The 25,931-nt window shown below is 33.6% G+C and overlaps 1 protein-coding gene across 1 annotated transcript; it reads right to left on the bottom strand.

Annotated features, from left to right (window-relative positions):
• Positions 1-1,884: 1,884 nt before the first annotated feature.
• On the bottom strand, positions 1,885-25,506 carry LOC136772455 (uncharacterized). The gene is made up of 4 exons (XM_066725462.1): positions 25,128-25,506; positions 11,290-11,419; positions 8,759-8,857; positions 1,885-3,225 (listed from the first exon to the last, which is right to left on the bottom strand). The coding sequence occupies exons 1-4, from the start codon at positions 25,134-25,136 to the stop codon at positions 3,200-3,202; spliced, it is 264 nt and encodes an 87-aa protein (XP_066581559.1). The 5' UTR covers positions 25,137-25,506; the 3' UTR covers positions 1,885-3,199.
• Positions 25,507-25,931: the final 425 nt, after the last annotated feature.

Below are 25,931 nucleotides of genomic sequence, written 5' to 3'. Positions count from 1 at the left end.
ATATAAAACACGGGAATTCATTATAGTGACTAAAAATACTCTATTTCTTTACTTTTTTTCGAAAGACACGACATATTCATATGTCTAATTAGCAATGGCTATTTTAAGTCATATTTCGGTCATAATTAATGGTAATTGCCTGTATTCCTTAAAACAATCTTGAAGAATTAGACGCGCGTGTAAGTGTGTAGATACTGTATTACAGATTCCGTCCAAACAGATTAAAACGAAGCCATACTACTGTGTTTCTGCACGCTTTCGAATATCGCCAATTGCCCCAAGAAGCCACGTCTAAGTATCAAACGCTGCAATGCTTTATTTCTAAATCAATCAATCTTGACCTTCTGATATACAACATTTTATAAACTTTGCCTTTGTTATAGCTACATTTTTATCACCAACTAAAATTTCTCTAATAATAATTGCATATATTATACGAAATAATTTATTGATAAATTTTCAATTTGATTAATTTTTTCGCTGCGGAGTGACACGGATCCATGTTGCAACCCAAAAAAGGTATACATGTATGCATATACACATGCGTGTAAGACAATTTTAAAATTGTAAAGATTAGGTTGATATATACGAAAAAATCCGATCCATTACTCGGTTACATCTATTCATTTTTTTCGCAGCCTAGCGAAAGGGTTAAAAAATGATATGAACAAAATTCTTCAAATGTAACTAAAAATATCTCAAATCCATCGATAAATCGTTTCAAGTATAAGTTATTGAGGAATAATGCATTGATTTTTATAACTCATTCCATTAAAAAGTGTTCCAAATTATTTAATGGGTTAAAAATATGGTTCATCCCATTATTTATCACACGTTTCAGCCGTTCATATCGAAGATGTACTTTTATTTTATCTAACTGTAACTATCGATTTGTATGCCAATCATCAGGAATACAGCTGCGTTTCGTTGTCGGTTTCCGCGTAGGTTCCTCATTGGTTGCTTTTATACATAATATCTTTTAAGGAATCAAACTTCCGGCATTTCCAACATTAAACGTCCAGATCAATTATGAATAAATAGAGATCGTGTTTGAAGAAGAAATGGATGTAAAGACAGCGAAAGTACCTAGTTTCCCAGGAGGATTTAATGTCTTATTTATGCTATTCTGATTAAAATTTGTCGATATTATTCTTCATGGGGTAAAAAAGAGCTAATCGTGATAATGCGATCTAATGTATTAATACGAAGCGTGGTCTTTGAAAGCAGATATCAGATTTTCGTAACTACGGTAATTATTGGAACAACTTTCGCTTTAAATTTTTTATTTATTCACGATATGTTCGTAATTGCGGTATTTTAACTTTTTCTTTAACGCTTGACTAATATATTCAATAAACTAGAGATTATTAGTCATATTACTCGGAAGTTGTACGCTTGAAAGCGCATCGTTTAATATGTAGGACAATCGCTTCGACAATTTTATAACTTTTACATATATTTTTTATACTTCCTATTTTCCTTTATATCTATAATATTTATTTAGGAGCATTATTTCAGCAATACCAAATGTATCCATAAATTGTGAGCACTTTAATAAAATAGAATAATAAAATTGTATGTATTCCATTTTGCAAAAAATATTTAGTTTATGTTTTTCTCCCTTTAACAAATTGATCGATAATTACCACTATACATACACGATTTTTTTTTTAAATAGATTTATTTTGTTTTGCTCGAGACTCCTCAGTTCTGTAAAATATTTAATTGCTTAACGTTTCTGGATGCTGGTTCACGCTAATTTTAACATTTTAATGAAATTAAGTGGTGTAAAGGAAACCAATGTTTACTTCCAAACCACTTTAATTTTCTGAAATTACTTTTAAAATTATTTCTTAAAGTTTCAAAAAAATTTAATGCATTTATTCTTACAGATTGTACATTTGGTAATACTTTATTTTCATTATTGTATAAATCTATATATGTATATATAAATAAAGTTTCAGTATATATTACATTGATATTATAAAAATGTTGTTATATAAATCTTATTTAAAATTTAGCGTATAGACAGTTATACGTGATAAAAAAGATAAAAAAATACTGTTTCTATAAAAAGTTAAACTTTTATATGTAATACATCTTGCTTAGCGATGTAATACAATGGTAACCTATATGTATACATATAACTAGAACACGATCGGTGTGGACTCACTGGGGTTATCTCGCAACCGCCATGTTTATTTGACTATCTACATATAATTACATTTTCTTTATAAATAAATAATCCATCTATGATAGGTTCTAGATTATTCTTTCAGCAATACGTGTACACAACAATAATTATTGATGGAAACCTATCAGCTTTTTATATCTTAAACTACTATGTCCACTGTCTCGCTAAAACAAGATGTCATAATTATGAAAATGAATTTTTTAAACTATATATTTATGTATACATCTAAACAAAACTCATAAAGGTTTTAAACAGTTTAAATAAGTTAAAAAATATACACGCTGGCTGTATCAAGGACTCTGGGTCATATTTTAAGAGAACACAGTAGAAAATGTAGTTTTAAACAACTTTTATCAGCGAAAGTTGTTTATATTTACGTTCCCTGTGACGCCATATAAATTGCACTAGGTCCACAAAAGCACGCGGTTTAGGCACATACATTAATACCAAAATCTCGATCTATACAATAGAAGGCATACTTTTTGCCTTAGCAAAGCAGTAATTCAAATGATAAGGTTCCATCATTAATCATCCATATTATCCATAAAGAAATTTAGGAAATTCGTTTCTATTGCTTTTTTCTCCGGTTTCACATCAAATCTGATTGCTTGAACTATTTTCTCTTATTTTTAGTTATTTGTTTTTGTATCGCTCTCTCTTAAATCTAATTCAGTCGTAATTACACGTTTGGCAATATACAACGATGGTGAAGTACCCGTAATATACGTAATAAAGAGATTGTTTCTACCAAATTTATATCATATCATGATATATGATTTTGTCCCGGATAGTGGAACGCCTTCGAGCGTAAGCTAAGCAGTCTTGTTGGAAAAAAGCAGATGCAGAAATAAAACGATATTAGTCGCATGAATCAACTTTAAGCCGCCTTAAGGTACGTGCGGCTACAATTTCCGTTTAGTACTGTGACACGTGACGACCGAAACTCTCCGCACTCCATTTCATAAGGGGAGACACGTATTTTTCTAAGCTTCCGTTGCCATTCCATTAAAAATAGTAATACGTGAATAGACCTGAAACAAAGAACAGAGATCTTACAAATAAAAAAGAATTGTAATTAATAAATACGATGTTATAATGAAAAATTGAAATTGCTTGTCGAGCAATTATATTAATATTCATTAATATTAATTGCAGTCATTGATTACCTATAAGTTGATAGAAATTAGCACATTTACATATATGTTATCCAATTTAATTCTAAAATATTACTTTTTCGCTCGATACACATTTAAGATTTTCAATATGTTTGGGAGTATTCAACAAAGATCGTAAGTTTGATCAACACACCTAATATTTTACAGTTAGAAGATAAGATATTGTAGCAAAAGATCGAGTGATTAACGATTGCCATTCGAAGTAAAGTTAAATGAATGAAGCACGTATGAGAGTATACAAAAAAATCCCTGTAAGATCGTAAACATTTCTCTTGCTCTTTAACACATCATACTTTCTACTCGTAAACATCCATATTTTTGATCGAGATATACTGTTGTAAGAGCAGCTCTATAATACTAAACAAAAATAAAACGTATCATGTGGAGTGCGGACTCCTCTGAAAACGTTACAATTTTGTCAAAGTTTCTCTTTTACGTTATGTAGTATTTCATATTTTACCGCGTTGAGTTATAAAAGTAAAGAGTATTTAAAGTTATGGTAAAAGTCTCCCATGTGAAAATGACCGGAGAATTATTAAAATCGGAGGAGTCAATGATGTTCGATATAATAATTAAATGCATCAGTGTAATTTGAGAGGCTAAGCTAGTTTTCGCGCCACTCGAATTTTCGCGAATTTCGTTGAAGCGTATAAACGGTGTTTGTCATGTGAAAGGTAGGTAGATCAGGAGGTATTTGGTCGAGAAGCTTGTGGGAATATTGGGGATGTAAAGTAGTCAGTTAGTAGTAGTAAGTAGAAATGGTACGGAAGGTAGGATTCGTCGAGGGGAGGTCCAGTAACGAGAAGGCTCCTGTTGGACCACTTCAAAGCTAGCGTTATTAAAGGACCCTCGTCACCTGACTTTCGCTCCCTTGGCAGTACTGACCTCATCCCCATGGTAGTGCGAGTTTCCTTTGATTGGCTAAAGTGCTCCCCCGCGCGTTTGCCCTCTACCAAGCACACCCGTCGCACCGAATGCGAATTTAGCCTCCGAATATCTAATGATGTAGACGCTACGAGAATAGTGTAAAGACGAAATTTAAGGGAAAAGCCCATGGCCAACCCTAAGAGTTAATGTCGTAGGCCACCACATCTGCCTCGGCCTTTCTCTCGACAATCGAGTCAAGAGGGCAGACAGCTTCGAGCAAAAACGTAATTCAACAGGGAACGTTTTCTCAATAATATTGGAAAATGCTGATCGATAAATATTTTCTATATATTTAAGCATTTGTATCATCAATGCAGATTATTTTCATGAGTAAATTTCGTCTACAAATAACTAATGATGTAGACGCTGTAAAAATATAAAGTCGAAATTCGAGGGAATGGCCCATGTGTCCAACCATAAGAGTTAACTTCATAGGCCATCACATCTGTCCTGTCCTTCCTCTCAGCAATCGAATCAAGCGGACCGGAGACCTCAGGTCCATATAGAATTTAAAAGGAAAAGTTTACTCAATTTTATTGGAAAGTGCTGATCGATAAATATTCTTTAATGAATTTTGTTTTAAACTGTTTACATTATTAATGGATATTTGCCATTATTATTTCAGTAACGTATAAATAGTATAAAAAAATCCTTTGATAGAGCAAGACAAATAATTATGTCTCCTACTAATTTTTAAAATTTACATAAAGGAGTAAGAAGATTATTTACTTACTTTTCCTTACGTTACAATAAAATTAAGGGAAAGCCTCGATGTTTAAATATATATATTTTAAAAGTTTAATACACTGCATGAATAGATCTGAATCATAACAGATTTGTGTAGTTTAAAATTTCTCAAGACCCTCTTCATCATTTACTTAATTACCATATCATGAAGATTTTTAATTAGCTGTTTTGCATGGGAGTTTCGTTTTGAATTACCGTGACATAAAAAAAAGAGTATTTAACGATCGCTATGGTGATATCGTTAAATTACGAGTTCGCTCTCCTTAGGGAGCAGTGGAGGTTCGTTGGGACTTGCTTTTTTAGGCGGGCCGCTTTCAACCCTAGATAAATTTTCCTCAAGGACCTCAAGGACGTCCGGAGGGGTCGAAGCTTTTTGCGTGTCGTGTAATTAAACGCGGGTGTCGACTTTAAAGTCTCCCTATCTTACTGAAAGCTAGGTAAGCAGCAGGAGACAGAGCTTAGTTAGTCAGTTGCGAAAATTACACTTTCCTTCTCATCCCAAAAGGCAAACACAATTAATCAATAACTTCGTTCAAAAATTCTCAAGATCTTACAATATTATAAACCTTTCTTATTAGAAGGAAAAATAATTATAGCAGATTATTTTGCGAAATACAATAATAGTATAGGATTAACTATATGATCATTTATTAAAAATGTTTATTTATAAAGTGGTTCTGAAAATATTGATTAAGGGTACACACTTCTCTAAGTGATAAATCCCACATTTATCCTTATTAAATTTTTAATACAACATTCCTAATGAATTTATAACCTTTGACCCTTTATACTTTCTTGGTTAACGGTTTAAACGTTTAGGCAATTCCAGCGTTAATCATGATGGTGCGAAGATTTACGTTCTCTGTACAGTGGATTATTGCATATGTTAAGGGGATTTAATATACACAACACACACCCAATGATAAAAAAAGAAATAAGCTTCTCTCCTGTATAATACACCCTCGGTGCTGTGGTTAAGAGCGTCGTGGTATCAAAAAATTTTTGCAATTTAAACTCCCTCTTTTTTTACGAGACTGAATCCAAATTTTTAAATATTATCCCAAATCAAATAACAGCAAGAATCTTTTATCATTTTCCTGTTTTATATACTCATTTCAATTATATATTCGCCTTTGGAAATTAATTATGCAAAAATCGATAAATATACGTAAACTCGATTGGAGGTTTTAACATAGAAATCTGTATTTGGCAAACGCAAATGAGTTCATTAAAGACCTCGGAAATGTCTATTTCCGGTTTTCTCGAGGCCTCGATTCTTGTAACCTCGGTCGCTCATTGACTGCGATCGAAATGAGTCACCGCGTCTGTGAAATCGTTTGTGACGAACTCGCCACGAGTGGAGAAAACGCTGTTCCCAGCCAAGCTGAGCATGTAACGGGTTATCATCGAAAAGCTGACCTTGCCATCGACCCTACTGACCTCATAACACACCTGTTACGTTACGAACCGGCCAAAGAAGGCTATAAGCGAGCGGATTTCATTTGTGAAGCCCACGAAATCACTTTCACTGATTTCCAGCCACCACCATTGGAAGTGCTTAATGCTGGGATATCCCCGATTTCAAGGTCAACTCTTTTCCTTGCTTAAACCACTATCGCGCGTTTCATTTCCTTCAACTCGACACTCACTCTCACTAACCTTCGAGGGAACGAGGAAGTGACCAATTCTTTCTTGGATTATTAGTCACAGCCTTCGATCTTTTACTCTAATTGCTCCAATATCTGTATCAAGATGTGACTGCTGATTAAAGCGAGCATCTCTCGTCGATTAAATTTTATAATTGCATAAAATAACATTATACGAAGGAGATACTTGATTGTGTATAAAATATTATGTGTGTAACTTTTAGAAGGATGGGAGTACTTAAATTTTAATACTCTCTTATATATTTACTTAATAACATACTATATCTATTATAAGCGGAACGTAAAAGTTTTTGTGTCGCCATTGAATTATATCTATACTAAAAATAATTACTTACCTGGAGATTGAACCATAAAAAACACCAATGCATGGTGTGAATGAATGATCATCGTTATATATTATTTATTTTTCACAGGAGGGGTGCAAGGGTTTTTATTGTTATGTATTATTGGGCGTAGGCATTTTGTATTTTTTAGAAAACTTACTACAAACAATATACTATTAGTTTTTTTTAAATAATATGCTTATACTTATAATACTTACCAATTTGTTTGGCCTAGGAAAATATGCTAAATAAAGTTTATAAATTGATCTATATACATTCACATGCTTTAATAAATTTGCAAAGATGCATTAGTACACTTATTATATAATTGCCATTAAACCATAAATTCTGGGAATATTTTTATTATCATAATCAGTAGGATCTGTTTTGAGTTTTGTTTCGTTAAAATGATTGTTTTAGATCAGGAAGAAAATGTGGCTTTAGAGTTTTAGGTGTACCACAGCAAAAACAGCGAAATTTGAAACAAAGCAGCAATAAGGAAAGTGAGCATAAGCAGACCTTGAGACTTATTATAGCCTCTTGCACTTCAATTACAGCTTTCCGGGTGGTTACGCGGTTGCACAAAAGAGAACGAAGTAAGAGGGGCTACAGCGGCATCTTTGGTGATTTTAGGAGAGCAATCGCGAGAATAGTAAAATACGAAACATGTACGAGCTCCAAGGATCGGACGCGTTTATGTGCCCTGTTGCCCACGTATGCCGACCTTCGTTTAAATCCTGGATGAAAGTATATAGGACTATGGACTCTCTCATTACGAACACCGAACCAATTATTATTGAACGTGCATTATATTTATCTGCTGCATGCATGCGTGAACAATCGAACCCTCCAGACATCCATCCACGCCTATTTTATGCTGATCACGTTTACGACCGTCGCCAATTGAACTATTTCATTAAACACACTAATCGTAAAATGAGATTTTTATTATCCACAAATCATTTTCCTCATCTACAATTTGTTCTTTTAGTAGATTTTTCTACTCGAGCACATATTCATTACGCATGCATGCCAATTGTAATTCTAACTCTCCTTTTCGTTCATACATACAAATTATCTTTGTTAAAAATTTTTCAAACATATCTTTATCGAGTGCCAAATATGACTATATATATGTGCTATCACAACATGCTTTTAGAAATGTTTCAATTTGTTTATTTACAAGTTGATTTGTCATCTACCAATAACTAATCCATTTAAATAACCATTAGGAGTAATAAATATTTATTTGTGTAAATTAGGTGCAGCGATCGGAGTTCCTCTGGTGCTATATTAGATGTGGACTACTTTCAAAGATCCCAATCTATCCGGAAAACAATGATAAGATGTTATTTACAATTAGCAAATATTTCATATTCATAAAAGTCATTCTTTAATTAACTATTGTTTGCCGTGAAAGATTGAAATCTTTCATTAACTAATTCCTTTGTAGCTTCAAAGTTTCTCGCGAGAGTAAATCTACAATAAATAGTTTTTATTTATAAGTTAAGTGTGCACGGGAATAGGATTGCGTGAAGGTAAGTGGGTCCCTCGCTCTTGGACCATTATTGCTTCACGATGATGGATCTTTGGGCTGCGCTAACATGCATCGGGAAACAGCAGTGTGACCAGTTGCCCGTTTGCATAGTTGTGCTAGACATCCTTTCTCTCCCATAGCAATTGGTCATTCGTCAAACTGAGCTCAGAATTGACCCAGCAATTTACCTGTGTTGGGTGCTACAAAGCCATAACCGCTGGCTCCAACAATAACCCCGCTAGTTTCCGCGCTGTTCGGTGGTGGTCCTGGTGGAAACAGTACAGGCCCTGAAACATTCAGATATTCCAACATTTTTATCTTACTCTAAATACAGAGAGAATTCGTTAATATTACGATTAACAGACCAAGTCTTAACAAAAACTTCTTTTTGTTTTTTATCAATGAGCGTCCTATATCATATTTATCTTTCAAATTAAGTAAGTGATGTTGAGAATGCAAAATTACAATTATTTTTCATGTAAACTACAACATAATTAATGTTATCCACGAAGACGATTAATTGCGTGTTTAACGAAGTGGAAAAATTCATTCAGTAATATTAATCTTTGAGTGATCTCACGAATAATTCTATACAAGAGCGCTCGTTCCCTGGCGGTTGATTTACTCGTGCCATTGATTGTTTGATGGTTACTTGGATAAGCGTCAAGGGAACATAATCGATTTTGTACTACAATGAGATCTTTCGATTAAATTTACAGGATGTATGCACTCTATAAGCAGCTTAAACGATGACCCTAACTCATTGGAATCTCTGTCCCCTTCTCCTTTATTTTACTAATGATTTCAAAGCTTTTTTAGTCTTCTGAGACGTTTTATGCGGGAAGCATATTGCATTGATTCTTTGGTCTGGCAAACTTCAATAGAGGAGAGTTGCAAGGCCTCGGATCACGATAAACATATTTTCTTGAAGGAAATCTTAAATTAGCCTTCATGTTAATTTGTCATCACAGATTTACTTGCTCGTTTTAGTAGTTTGCTCGATTTAGATCGTCACGCTTTATGGACTTCAGCAACGCAACAAATATGAGAGCGTTAAAAATATCTATAACAGATCATGATCAACGAAACGAACGATCCTTAAACTTGATAAAGCAGTCTCTACATTCCTCCTTTCAGTTTCGAATAGTGAAGGGTTCAAGGTTTTATAAATGCACTTATAAAGGTGATAATTAACGAAAGTCACTATAAAAGTTAAACTGATTTTTTGATTGACACTGTCGCTTAACAACAATCATTAATCTTATTATGTATTTTCTTATATCATTTTGCAAATAGTTGCACTTAGAGGGAAAGCGAACCTTTCTAATATAAGGAAGTGAATGCAACGAATATTGCAAAATTTTATTAATCTCTACAGAAACACTGGAAACGATAGTTTTTCAACGCTATACATTATATGAATAAAAAAATTGATAATCAATTGTTCATGGTTTCTAAAGAAACACAATTCATATAGATATATATAATATGTAATTTATTATTAGCGCGCGCAATAAAAATGTATCAAACTTGTTCACACCTTAAATGAAAATGACTGAGATACGGCGTTGCTAGTATTAGAAACTCAGTAGGAAAATAAATATGAAAAATGTAAACATTAATCGAAAATATTGGAACGATTAATTTTCACGTTAATGCTAGCAAAAGTGCGATGTATTTGGACAGTTTAAATTATGATTAAATCTGTTTTTGTCGGCTTACTATTAGTTAAACAGTACCTACGTAATAAATATTTATCGTAAGCTTGAACTTGGCTTCTACTCCTGCAACTATGTGTGTCATTATCTGTTGCAACAATCTTATGTACATGCTGTTCCAACAATAGTAGATGCATGCATTCAACATATGTTTATTTATCCTGATTATAACTACGGTTTTCATAAAGAATATAAATAAACCCTAAATAAAAGTAGCGAGCTATTTTTATAATTCAAATATGTAAATACACCATAATCTATTACAGATAACGCGAAAAAACAGCATGACTCAAACGTTCCCGTAATATTTATAAACACGAAAGCGAATGTCTTGAATTCAAGTAGTGATAATTTATAATTGGTGGAAAAGGTAAATCATTTTGATTTAGCAATATTCACGAGAATTTTGCAACCTCGTTTTATTTGTAAAAAGTATTCAGTGAGAAAGGAATAAGTTTTTTGATTCTTTTCGTTTTACTTTATAAAAAATTAATGAACGCATTTTTCAATATTATTAGAAAAAGAATTCACCAGGTACAAAAGTAAACCTCTCGTAAGTACTGCTATTTCCAATTGGCAGATATGCAAAATGAGTCAATGAAAATCGCCGCAGCTCAATAGAAATAACATTAGAAGGCAATGTTACGTTACAGTTGCATCATTGTCAATGGATCGCTCATGCAAATGAGATGCAAATCCTTACAAAGACATTAATGGTTAGCTATGAGATAGCTGACCGTGAGTAACCGATATTCTATTTCCGTATTTTGATATGGTATCAGTGGTTCGTTACAAAGAATCGTAAGGATTTATTCGAAGAAGTATAATACTTGATTTTTATTTTCATAATTATACGAAATTTTATTTTGTAACAATAACATTGCCCAATGATCATTGTTAATAATAATTACGAATTAAATTTTTAAATATCGACATTAAATTATGAAAAATTAGTATAATTTATGAAATGTTATGAAAATTCTCTGAATTTTTTGTAGTACCTCTATTTGATCTGGGGTCCCTCATACTGGCGCTTTGCCTAAGGTAAGGGCCAAATCCTGCGAAAAGCTGATTGTAAAGTTGAGCCGAGGAGCTCGATAGGATGGCCAACACGAATACGACTAGAGCAGCCTGAAACAAATTTCCATAAATATATTCAACCGCATCAAAATATCAGTGGTAATATATGAAATATAAACTCAAGTGAAATGGACTGTGGTAGATGATGTTTCATTGGCTTTCAGACAGTCTAAGCAGAAATACATTGCTATACAATAGTGTGTGTAAACGCTGATTGGTAAAAGGACACGTAGTGATATATTGGCGAAAGGTCCTTTTCTGATGAAGTTTCACACGATATTCAATATACGCTGGATGAAGCGTGTTTACGCTGCGATCAAGATCAGAGATTAAGGTGAGATCTTAAGAATGGCATTTCATCCGATTTATTAGTCCTTGATTAAGCTCGTACATTCATATAAATATCTCGTAAATAAAAGTAATGACCATTAAGTGCTACTTGAAGAATAGCAGCTTCAACCCGATGCCTACTGTTTTTCAATAATTCTTGTACTTCTCAAGTGAACAAAGAAATCCAATTATCATACAGGTACTACATTATCCTTATATTTTTAATGACCTCTTTATTTTTTCCTTTACATTGTAAGGCTAAACAAGTGTCTGATTCTTCACTATTTTTCAGTTCAAATATTGATCTGCATGCAAACTTAATAGTTTTACTCATAACCTTTCAATCGACTTTCATTCATTTCTTTGAATAGAATTATAGTATAAAGCGAACATCGGATTTCCGATTTGTATTTTCAGCTCGCGAAAGTTTCTGAGAATAAAAATGAAAGTGCGCGTCCAAAGCCGGTATCATAAAGGAGGATTTAAGATAATAACTCCCATTCTGCAGTTAGTCTGTATTAAAAATCCAACTGAATCTCCACGCTAGAGGTAATAAATAGTTAAATTTACCATGGAAACGCGTAGCTGAGTAGAAACACGTAGCAGACTCGTCTTTGAGTTAGCCGTGGGATCTTAAAATTGCCTACCTCCGAACCTGGTGTTACGTAAAGATCATTGATGAAAAAAACGATCTTGAGGGTTTTTACGATCTAAGAACGTAGAAGCTGCCGTACAGTGTGATCTGGTAGCTATATAGCTTATTCTTCTAAAAAATCACGATACCTGTGGAATTTTTCCTATTTTCTTCGAAACCAAATAATTATTTATAAAATTTTCTTTGCAGCATTAAAAATGATGCATAAAAATAAGTGGTAAGAATTATATACCGGCCTACTCTGTATATTCGTGCACCAAGTAGAACTGATTACAAAATCAAATTAAGATAATTGCATATTCGGAATATCATCTCCTGCCTCCTGTAATATAACGATTAGTCCGAGGCTGACGACGTTCTCTCTTTCTATCCTTTCCTAGACACCTCCAACGCGCAAGGTAAACAGTGGAGTACTTGCTTTACTACTTCATCTTTTCTTTTCTCTTTTCCTCTGGCGCCCTTTTTTTCTTCGGGCGTAATATCGTGGTAAGTTATCATTACCTTCCACGCTCGTGTCCGTAATCTATAGCTTCGCGGTGAGAAATTACCCAAAGCGAAAAGCAGACTAGTTTGATAGTTTCCTTTTACCAATATATATATGTACATAAACTTATCGTATAGCGTGATGAATATAACAAAATGCATATATTTGCAATATCACATACGAAGTAATACGAGAAAATCATCGATGCTAATTATAGAGCACGTGAGTCATTAAAGTAGACTTTCATTCTCAATCAATTTAATCGGAAGACCAGAGTGTTGAAGAGTTAAAAATACTACTAATTACCGCTAACAAAATTCACCAGTTGTGTTAATTAACAGTAATTTTTTATTATTCTTATCACAGGTTTTTCGTTACGTCGGTAGAATATTAAGTTCGTTATTTCATATATATAATGACTAGGATTCTTAATCATGAAAACTAGTTCAATAACCCCCTTGATCAATGTTATAGACTAATTTGTTCAATAATATATAGGAACGAGTTTAATTAATCAGTGATACACAATAGCAATTTTTAAGATGGTACTTGAGGATGATGGAATGTGTGAGATGATTGGTTATAAATATCCATTTTGACACAGTTATGTGCGTAGGGGTAACGTGTACCTTTACATTTTGCAGCAAAATATACCCACATACAATGTGCCAACAAAATTATACATTGGCTGAAATATTCTGTCAAACAACGAGTAATATTTATTGTATGAAAGGAGGTGTCTTCCTCAGACCGAACTTTATAACTGTACCATTGCAATGCTGCACGAGCAATTAAGTTCATTACCGCAAGCCATTATTAAGAAACGCGGATGTGTGGGTGGGCGTTAAAAGAAAAAGATTTAGAAAGGGCGAGAAAGGCATAAAACTCACTCGTAGTCGTCAACGGTTTAACGAGGTACTTTAGCTTTACCCTTTATTATGATCGCAGCAGAAGCTGACCGATCCAGAGAGCCAACGGTTTTAATTAAGACGATTATACCTAACCATAGTAGCTATACATACCTTTCTCTAAACCATAACTCAGTCTTTCGCATGCCAAACCTATTAACTAAACTTTTTACCATTTTTCATTCCCATTCCAAAGGTAAGATCAATACACTTTTTTTAAGATTCAGCTTTCTTAATTATGTTTTTAACTCTCTTCTCTAATTAAACCGAATAAAAATGTTATTAAAGAAACCAAGCATATATGCATGAATACATAAAATTAATTTATAGATGAATTTTACAGAATTTTCAGTAAATGTATTGGTAAAACGAGTTTTGTGCTATTTTCATTGATTTTGTATTCAAGCAAAAATCATTTAAAACGTAAGCAAAATGTTAATCAAGACTTGTAAGTAGTAGGTGCAATAGTAGACTTAAAGATTAATTACATGGCTTTTTAATTAATTTCGAAATTTTAAAAGATCACAAACAACAAATATTTTTCAAATGAGGCAGGAATAGAAGCCAATCGTGAGAACATTAAACTTTTTGCTCTTGACAGATTTAAACTCCGCTTTAGTGTTGCAGAGTGAACATTACAATCATTAATACTGCAAAATCGGCACTCATTACTTTACACAAGCAGAGTCACGACTGCCTATACCGATTTTCTTGTGATTCTGCTGTAACGAGATTACATCGTGTGCTGCTAAAAAATATCTATTTAATATTGTTCATTGACCAAATCAGTAAAATTCTGTGCTAAAGAAGCTTTTCTTTGAGTTTGCAAATTCATGTTTATACAGGACTCTCATATTACCGCGTTACATTTTCCAACTTAAGCATGAGAGACGATAAAAAATTTTATTTTTATGCAAAAATATTGCTGGAAATAAATATTGTCCCATCTCACCGCGTCTTACTACTAAAAAATAACAAACAAACGTTCCATTTTGGATCATTATTGTAAGTTTATCGAATTATTGAGATAGGAGTATATTATAAAAAAATATAAATTTAAAAAAAAGAAAATCTGAATATAACATGAAGTATCTTTACCACATTGCTTCAGGCAGACTCTTATGCGTGACATAATAGACACTCACGGGTTGAGCTAGGTCAAGATAATAAATGTTGTTATCTGTGTGAAGATCACAGTAAAACATTTATATACTTTCGTTGATACAGGAAAACAACATGTGGAGCAAAAGTTTTTTTAATGTAATAAATTAAGTAGACAAATAAAATATAGTGGTATTAAAAAAATAAATATGTGTATCTGTGAGAAGAAGGTGGGGAGAGCTGAAACTCTACCAGGAAATTTAGGAAGCAGTTCCGTTAGAAAAGTAAAATGTCTTATAAATAAAGTGCTGGTGTTTTCTTTGCGAGAATCATCGCGCCCTTCTTTCCATCTCTTCTCCTCTTTCATCTTACTGCCTAGTCGCACGAAGTCGCCTTCAAACTGGCACACATGTGCAAGTACCGTAACGTGAGATTATACCGTCGTGATATCTTAGCTAACGCACCGATGATTACGGAGGAAAACGCACGTAGCCAGAATTTCACGATGCCGCTCATTTCATTTAATGAATTCATCCATTTTAATTCAGGCAAGAGTTAACCAAAACCTAAACAAATTTACGTTAATCAAAATGTTCTTGTTTCACATAATGACCTTTTTAAAATGTGCTTGTTAGTGAAAATTACGTAACAACGATTCAATTTTACATTAGATGCATATAAATATTATTTGTTCAATTTATAAAGGAAAAAAAAAATATTAAAAAGATTTGCAATGAAGGTTCGCCTAAGTACGCAATGTTCCAATAAATCAAGTATATAGGATAGACTAAAATAAGAATTTTACATCCTATCTTACGTTTATGTTAAATAAGTGAAGGTAATAGTACATGATCTAAATCAAGCCATACGTGCAACAAAACTTAAAATTCAAAGCTTGTTGGTGAGAATCCAGTTAATCGACTTTAGTTAGGTCAATAATTCATGATTCGTTTGAACATTGAAATTATAGTTGCACCATACTATATGCTAATGTCGAGCGTTGAGTCTTTAACCCAAATATTTTCATAAATAATTATAGATTGCCGCTTGAAGCACAAAGATTCGCTAATTTCAATGAAAAATTTAGAATGACCTATTCAATTCACAACTGCAGTTCAATTTTTTTTTATTAACCGACCGAATCACGATCATGCAAGTCGGTAGTTTAAGCGTTTCTGGTTAGCTGGGTAGCATTATAGCCCACCGAAAGTCTATTATTAGATACATCGTTATAATATGATTGAACTATATGGATAATGATCAGTGGATCAAACGTTACACGCCACTTAACGAGACTAACCGCTACTTTCTCTGATTGCGCTTTAATTATACCGATTGATCATTCGATAATGACTATTGATCACTATTCGCTACAAAACTTTCTAGTCTCATCCGAACGCAAACAACAACAATAGATATAAATCTTGCAAGACCTGTCAAATCAGTTTTACAAAAGCCCCGGAAAAATTTGCCTTTCAATCTAGCACAAGACACCACAATGACTTTTGACTTGGCCAACCATACAATCAAGAAAACGTCTGAAAGACAGCTATTATATTGATTTTCTCACTGTGTATTCTTCAATTATCATAAAATTTACCAATTCTAACAATAATTTTCACATTTTCACTTACCATACAATTTTCAAATAAAACCATTTGCAACAAAGGGCAACGCTATTACATTTTACAGTTTCAATCACTCGTATTATTTTAAAGGTTATCCCATTGTACTTTTCATAATTTTATTGGAATTCGAATCGAACCTCGAACAAACCGTATTATTTTCAATGAAAGCAAATGCCTAATCAATTATAAAAAATTAACTCTTCACGATTAATTTCACACACATTGATATAACCTAAAGTTTTAAATCAGTGGGAGAGGATACAGTAAATACGATTGCAGTGATTGAGAATGTATTATAGTGTAAATGCATACTATCAGTACTATCCTATCGATCGACTTTTATATGTACTGGGTACTTTGTATGTAATGTATACGTTTAAAGTAAATCTTTGACACTTCACTGTCATTGTGTTAGTATTCATTACGGATCTTACTGTAAATATAGAATCCTTCAAAAATATATTGTGTGACTTGATATAAAACAAACTATAAAAATTTGAAAAACAATTTAAATGACTCAAGAAAGTTTTAAAAAATAAACTTTAAAAAGTTCCATAATTGCATAAAGATCCGCAGTTTAATGATTACAGTTAATTTCTTTATCGTTTTATTTAATAGCCAAATTAATTGGTAGGACTAATATTTTACTCGACAATTAATTGATTTATAATAAAGTATTTTTTTATAGAAATTCACCAGGAAATTGATAAAAACATCGGGAAGTAGTACAAATTACCACAAAAAAGAGTAGCCTTTGAAATAGTTGGAATGGTGTGATGGAAAATGTTAGTTCTTCGAAGAGTTTTCACAAAGGAGAGAGACAGACGGTTTGGTCGGCGAGTGTCTAGTATATTGGTATGTGTGTCTATGTATATGTTTATGTTGTAGCTGGCGGCAAATCGTCCAGTACTCACATTATACGAGGTTTTAGATATCCCAAGTAGATATCCGAAGCGCTACCTGTGCATTAGAAGCGAATTCGCTTCCGCGTTTGGGCGCTCCAAGTGAAACGAAGCATAGTTAGAGTTTGCTTCCATCATCCACTTCTATCTCCCAACAAACTTTTCTAGCGTTAATGTATCGGCTATGATGCAGCTTGCAATGGCTTGCGTAATGTGGAAATTTCACTCACCGAGTTCGATAGAAACCCCAATAGGTCCTCTCAACTTTATTATACTATCTATTATACATAGTGTGTACCATTTGGATTCTCCTACAGTGTGGACGTAAGAATTCACTCATGTTTAGAAGTATAAACACACGAATTTTTAACGTAATATTTTTCAGAATTTAAATAAAGAGGGACTTTAGAAAGATTCTATTACAAAAATTGTTCTCTTATAGTTGCAGAGAAAAACTTGTTCATCCATACAACGATATAAATGTTACACCACGTATTATATATGACTTTAAATATAAACCCCTTATATTTTTTTATATAAAAAGCAATAACAATTTCCTACCACTAATTTAGCAGCCAGCAACTGCCGGTTATCAATCATATTAATTAGCAATTATATCCTTAACTTTCACTCGAAAAAATCAATCAGTGATATCGATTTAATAGTCATTTTTTATATCACACAAGTCTTTATAATCAGATCGATTGTGACCATGACGCAATTTATTGACACAAGGAACTTTTTCAACTAATAAAATTGGTTATGAAAAGTTGTTCAATAAATGAGTTTATAAAAGGGTAAAGTGAGCGAACTAATAATTTCTCCTATTCCGTGTAGCAGATAAACGTAAAAACCTTTTGTAATAGGGCACATTGGCACAGTTAGCGAGAATTCATGGAAATAACTGGTTCATTCAAGCATTGAGTGTTGTGCGAATGTGCTGAAAATATCACCTATGTATACACTCATACAGTGTATACCTGTGAACAGGCTTTAAACTGGCACTAGCATTGTTACCTCAGCGTAATGTATATTTATATATGTTTGAGTAAACGAGAGTGAAAATAGTTTAACATTTTAAGTCTATGAAAAAAAGAACTCAGGGTGCAAATGTAAAGCGACATTAAAAGTACGTACAATATTATGAAATATTAATGAAATTTCTCGCTCCCCATATAGTTATTAAAAAAAAACGCAATCAGTTTTTAGCAGTCCACATAGTTGGATCTATAGATATAAATGTTTACCAGGGAATTTAAGCATCAAAATATAGTGGATGATTTATTGCTTTGCGGCTGACATCAATAGCTTTCAAGGTTTTATTACGATGCTTAATGTCAACGAATAAGACGAAATAATTTCTTTGAATAAAAACTCTATCTAAAGAAGGCAGTAAAAGGTACCTTTATTACATCCCCTCCTTCCTGATTATGCAACCTATAATAATTTGTCTTTACCGCGATGAAGCATTGACTCGCGTACATGTGTTAAAAGCAGCCCAAGCCTTTCTTTCCCAGGTTCAAATAATTTCCTGTATTACAAGTCTAAAACGTGAGTCACGAGTTTAATAATTATTACGATTTCAATTTGTTTCGGTGACGCCAGTTGGCTATTGTAGCAGAAATTATTGACGGATAAACAATTTAAACACAATTAGCAAATCTGCATAAAAGCTACGGCTGTCGGATTTATCCGATATCGGTCTCGTATTCTATTCGACGAATTCCTGAAAACGCATAAATAATAACACTTTCAATTCAAGCTGATAATGGCTATAACGAAATTGCTACTTTTTAACTATAGACAGGATATAGAGTTAGAATTGAATATCACTGATGTATATAAAAGAGACTGGTTGAAAACAATCTATCGTGAGAAAAGCAATTTAATGCTGAGTAATTTGGCTGAAAATATATTATTATAATTATATATTCAAAATAAATAATTGCAGATATTTTTTAATTATTAAACTTTCATAGGGATTGTTGTGGTGCATTTCACTAAAAATCAACTTCCATACAGAGGACCAAAGCGATATTCTACAATATTTGACTTAATTCACTATTACCTGAAATTAAATAAATACGGAATAAAATACGTATAGAAATATTTTCAACAAGCTAATATACTAGAGATGAATAAAAGTTTCGACCTTGCTCGAAAGCGAATCCATAGACTTCCGGTTATGTAGACTCATTAATTAAGAAGCAAGAATGTTCAAATACGGATTTAGCGGTCAAGAATTTTTCCTAAGATCGCGCACTTTGACCTAGTAACTTTTCATTTAACGCTTCCCTTGTTTACTATGGCGTAATACAAATTTTGTTCTGACACGGATATATTAAACACGACGCCCTTGAATAGTTACAAAAGCGCATCGGTAGAATAGGTGACCTTGAAAATTTCACCCGGTTTTAGTGAAAGTATAATGAGAATGAGTGAGATTTAAATTTTAACGATCCTCACAATCTCTTCATTTTGTATAAGGCATGTGAGTATCTCAGCCTTGGCAAGTGTCCATTTAAACATTGCGACGATGATGACAGGGTTGAGGGGTACACGAAAGGTGTGAGAGAACTCGAGCGACGTTTTTCTGATTAGAAAGTAGGATAGGAACTACGTGCTAACGTTAATAAAATGCAGCTCGTAATGAAACTTGTTTAACGTTACGTAGAATTCGTGCAATCCAGGAATGCATTAAAATCCACTTGTTTATTTAGATTTCTCAACGAATCTAGTTCTGCTATCATCAACCTTTCGACCAACGTTATTTTACACTCTTAGGTACAATACAGCAGCATTAGGGGTGTATAAACTATAAGACAACATATCACACAAAATGAATCATTTTGTTAAGAACATAACAAAAATATTTTAATATCTGATTCTGTATATTTTCCTAAAAAAATCCGATAATTATAAAGTTTCTTAATTTATTGTGGATTAACATTCATTAGTCACAATCAGATGGTTATTATTATAGTATCTAATTATCCCTTGACTTAATTAAATTAACCATACAATTTTTCCGTAATACTTCTCTCTGCGTAAATAGTCATGACAAAATGCCAAGTGGAATTACTCTAATTTTTCACGATTAAATGCCACAATTATATTGCTTACCGCTGTACGCTTAGTATACTACACTATAATATTTGCTATAACATGCTGCCTTTTTGCTAATTTTATGTTCAATATGAAATAATAAAAACCTGCGTGCGCGAGATAAAAGTTGGACTATCGTTACACATTGGCAACGTGTGCGAACGAGTGTTGTTGTTATTGCCAAAGCGCGCCTCTGTTACGCCACGTGAAAGGGGTAAGTTAAAGGATAAATGCAAGAATGCCAAAGAATTTTTTTAAGCGTGCGGCGTCACGCTTCGGCAAACGCCAGCAAGGTGCTAAGCAAGCCAAAAAGAACTATTATTTTCACTATCGACGAAATCACCAAGGGAACTAGTCGACACATTTTCTTGGCAACAAAGGGAAACTACAGGTCGTTTGTGCTCTATTCAATAAGCGCTACAACACTAAAGCATCAACGACGAAAATGATTATTATGAATAAATATTGAACTTTAGACGATGGTTAGTGAATTGCTTAACCATAAAAATACAAAAGCAACATTTCGATCCTGCTGTGATGAAATATTTTCAGTATTAGCGTGAAAATGACAAGACTTATTTATTGGCAGGCGGAATAAAACCGTTCGTATGACTCTTTAATTATTTCAGAAAGCGCATTAGCGGAAGAAATAACAATGGTCCCAAGCCATTTAAATTTTCATTATTACCATTTCAAGGAAAAGCAATGGAATAGACTCTATTAAGCCTCTGGCAAGAGTGTGCACCGCAAAGTATAATCGTGACTTCCCTACGCCCCATTTCATCCTTTCGTGTCTCGTAAACTCTTTGTTCTGCATTCTCGCGTAAAAAGTAAGAATTTCTACGGTCAAAGAAACTCGCCTATGCTAACCTACCTGGCAGTAATCGAACAAATTTTCCATGTAGACGATAAGTGTCCGTTATTGTAAAATAACGAGTTATGAGTGACGCGATTGCAACGCTTGGTCTCCATTCATGCACGAGAACCGTTCTGAGTAGTCGGATGGTAAATTGAATTTGAAACGATGACGCGATGATCTGTTTGTGTGGCAGAAATATCTCTTCATTCACATGAGTGGATTTGTTGAGAAAAATTATCAGTATACATGCAGTTATAATGATAAACTGTTGTTATTCAGTCATTAACATTGTAATAACCGACGAGGTAAATATCTACATGATTTTTTTGAGTAGCTAAATCTGACTTTTAATAAAAGGATTACCTTAAAAATGAATATCCATTTAATTAATATTTATTTAAAATAAGAATTTATGAATTATTGCAACAATAGCTTAATATTAATTGTGGTAATAAAAAAAAAAAAAAATTAGTAACGAGTCAAATTATTAGACTCGATAATTCTAGTATTAATTATAAATAAAAATGTTGACGATTGTTTAAATAAGATGATAAAAATCAGAGCATCTTTAAGAGTGTGAGTATCTCACATAAATATATTAAATATAATATTATCACTATATGTATTCTACTCTCTTTCTCATTAAACTATATTTAACTTTTCGCGAGTTTAATAAAATATTTCCGAATAAAATTTTAAGCTGTCGAATATATGTGTACGAAAAATTTTAATCGCCAATGAAAGTAAGTCTAAGCACTCGCCAAATGATCGGTTATTGCGATAATCGATAAATGTGAATTTAGATTAGTTTGTCTTTGTAGGTCTTATGTCCTTTTTGGAGCGTAACAGGTATTTCTGGATTACAAGCACACTTTGCATAACTCGTTCAAATTTTTCGTCGCGTGAATATGTCATTGGTCACGGGTGCATGTGCTGAATGTCTGACAAATCTCGTTAATATTTCCATCTCTCGCGCCCACAACACAATGATCAGCGCCGAATACCAACGAGTATAACGTTCGTTCTCTCTTTCGTTGTATAGTTCACCTATTTAATTTATTTACGTCCTATCGTGTTTACGTCCTGTCTGCAGGATTAATTTTGTCATGAACAATTTCGCAACCCTTTATCGATTCTAGATCGACGACCACGATCCTGATAAACGCCCGCGCTTTGCTCGTGCCGGACTCACAACCGGAGCTTATGACAACGATCAAATTCTTTTCAAACGTCACTTTCAGCTATCCAATCTCTTTTCCGGGAACCAGATTTGTCCAACAGGTATCATATCGAATCAATATTGATATAAAAGAATGGTAAAAAAATGTAATATATTTCTCTCTTAGACTGGTGATTTATAACATTTTTCGCAAAGTTTAAAATAAATCTTTTATAAGGTCCGAAGTCTGCAGTTTTATCTTAGCCTGTTTTAATCATTTCATGAGCTATTTTTACAAGATAAATTTGATTTTTGCAAAATTGTAGTAGTCTGCTTGAAATTCAACAAAGATAAAGATTGTTCCTTCCGGTCTGAAATTTTATTCAAAGGATATATTTTCCATGAATATAAAATAGCAAGAGATCGTTAAACAGGAGCGGGTTAAAGGACGAATAAACCGAGTCCGTCAAGATCAAGTGTAAACGTCTCAGGAATGTCTTCCTAGCAGACATTTAGCTTTTTCTATTTATGGCACGTTGAAGTATGAGCAAACTCGGAGTAATAGCAGCAACAGTGGCGGCCGGACTTGCCGGTTCAGCGACAAACGCTCCACCATTAGCCTCAGGCAAGGTCGCAGACCTGTCTCGCCAAAGGCTACAATCTCGTAAATGAACTACCGAATCTACGAATCTCCATACGCACTACAACGACAAATTTGCGCAAACCGTTTCTAATAATTTTCGATGATTCTACCAACGTTTTCTAACGCCTTCGCACCTTAGTCAACGTTTGCACCATCTCTCTTTATATTTCTTAATCTATGCGTATCACTTGATTAAGAATTATATATTAAAAAAAATAAATTAAGTCATTTCTCTATTATTCATTTTTCAAAAAAGTATACAGTACATATATAATTATCAGACAAAGGTAAAAGAAGTATAGAAATATTGATTCGATTTTCCAATCATTGCTTTCGTTAGTTATTTAAATTTACACTAATTTTTTCTAAAACTAGAACAATCGATCATTGAAGAATATTAGCATCCATTACGAATTTCGACAAAAGAAAAAATGAATATTAGTATTTTACATTTACTATACCAGGAGAGAAAGGTGTTGTATGCAAATCATCGTCTATCTTATAGGAATCATCAGATTGCATAAAGACATAATAACGTTCAATTATACGATAATAATAAACGAATTTATTAACGTGGAAAGGGGCCAAGTGGTCAACAATAGTGAAATAGCGAAAGCATTTTTTATACTTTCATTTCTCATCGCGTGACTTCAAAAATGGCTTCAGCACAGATTATATCACTTTATTTATAGATGTCTTAAATTTAGCGACACGCCTCTTCGTTATAGCAATTAGGCGAGTGCAATTGTCACCTGATGCAATTAATGTCACAGAGTTCCCCCTAATAATAGTGATGTTAATCACATTTATGATATCAGCAATTCGTTTTCTACCGCGAGTGTAATGGCAATGTTGATTTTAACGTCTAGTGCAAAAAAGCTCCAAAAGTGCAAATAAATGTGGTACACGACTGGGGATGTGTATTGCGGATGGTAAGGCAACACGTGTCGTGGTTTACGATCAAGCGCATGGTTCCGGAAACGAGAACGTAGAAAGTCCAAGATAGAATACATGAAACTGATATTTTGCACGCTTTTACGCGGGCAGGAAGACAAACCTTATTAACACGCCAGATTTTCCGACAGTTCGCGATACATGCTGGATGCATTATCGCAAAATCTCTTAGAAATTGCTATATAATCGAAGCCGCAACAAACGAGACTTCAGACTGATAAATTGTAGAAGCAAATTAATACGTTAGCTAACACCATTCACTGCTGCTCTTACGGAAGTAAGAACATTAAATTAAGGTGGTTCAAATAGTAATACACTTTCACAAAGCACTCTGCGTACAATTTGTCTAGAAAATCCTTCAAAGTCTCAACAACAAAAGTTAGTTGATCTACGATGAAGATAACATTGAATTTCACCAATAATTAAAATCTTAACAATATTGCAACAATGGATCACTCACTGACGCTTGGTCGTTTCATTTCCATATAGTTGATCGAGTGAAGATAAGAACGAATAAAATTTATATTAGATTACTTTGTTTTCAACGACGAGAAGTAAACAATCACAGGTAAAGGACAGAATGTATCAGTTAACTTGATAAAAACTTGACTTGTACTTATGATACTTATAATAATGAAGTGTACATTGACTTTAAGGTTCTAAAAGATCCTTCCCTATTTCAACAATAAAAATTGAATAGCATCTTTTGTCTTCTACAACGAGATGCAGAAAGTCTCAAGTAAAGAAGGACGTGCAATCTTACAACGAAGGAGTTTCAAGCATAACTTTAAATATCTAAAATTTCTTCAACATCAAATTCTCGTTTATCTACAGGAAAAAAATAAAAACTGAGTATCACAAAAAATAAAACTTTTTAACTATCACATCAGCAAATCACTCACTGACGTTTCGATGTTTCATTTCCTTATGATTGACCGTGTTTGTAAATGAGAATGACAAAACAATTGAGAAATTACGAGCGTCGAAGGGAAGATTTAAATTGGTTCGATAAATAGTTGACGTGTACTTACGAATCTCATGACGATGGAGTTTAAGGTAACTTTGAGGACGAGAGAAGAGCGATTGTGGTTGGACGGAAGAAAATTAGTGTGCTGGTCGAGAGTGGAATCGTCGGCCAGTGACTGTGGGCCCCGTGTTGCTCGATGTTTTGCTTGGACTGCTAGAACGTCTGAGAGTTTCGTTTGGTTCCGCGTGGCGAGTTAACCGATTCCTATGTCGAGCGTTCAATGATTATTCCGGAAGCGGCCGACTACTCCTTTGCATCGGTCCGTATGTGTCTTTGATCTATCAACGAAAGAGATTCGACGTAGTCCAGGTGTTAAAATAGGCTTGGTACACTATGCAATAGAGTTGTGTGGCGCTAGAGTGCAGAGAGCTACTCGTTGCGCCGTGGCTGACCGTTTGACTCGAGGTGGGGGCGCTCCTGGGACTTATATGTCGCTCGTGGAGGCCACTTGGAACCCTAGCTCCCGCTCTCACCCCCCTTCGTTCGACCCTTTGCCTACCAGTCTGATGGTCAAGGTGACCTTTGTCCCACTGTTCGACTCATCGCACCGCAAATCTACCGTCAACTATCACCCATTCCGCCCCACCCCTCCTCACGTTCCCCTTACAGTATCTCGCGCTATGATGCTGTAGTAAACGTAAGAATGCTGTATCTGCAGGAAAATAATGTAAAAAATTTTAAATTTACATTTTATTTCTAACGTCTATTGAATTGTTAGTATAATCCTACCCTCTATCTGTAAGATCTTTAATAATCAATGTACAATTGTTACTTAGCAATTTAATAAACGTAGCGATAATTTAAATTT

Source organism: Prorops nasuta, unplaced genomic scaffold, assembly GCF_024137725.1.
Source record: "Prorops nasuta isolate Cenicafe-Biocafe unplaced genomic scaffold, Cenicafe_Pnas_1.2 PNAS00004, whole genome shotgun sequence".
Classification (NCBI taxonomy): Eukaryota; Metazoa; Arthropoda; class Insecta; order Hymenoptera; family Bethylidae; genus Prorops; species Prorops nasuta.
Note: the sequence above shows the minus strand (reverse complement) of the source record. Positions and strands in the feature narration are given on the sequence as shown.

What these genes read in the sequence shown, in the direction of transcription:
- LOC136772455 (XM_066725462.1), bottom strand. An exon ending in GGACCCCAGATCAAATAGAG is followed by an intron (nt 8,858 to 11,289) that starts GTACTACAAAAA and finishes TGAATGTTTCAG; the next exon opens with GGCCTGTACTGTTTCCACCA. An exon ending in CTTTGTAGCACCCAACACAG is followed by an intron (nt 3,226 to 8,758) that starts GTAAATTGCTGG and finishes TCTTTGTTTCAG; the next exon opens with GTCTATTCACGTATTACTAT.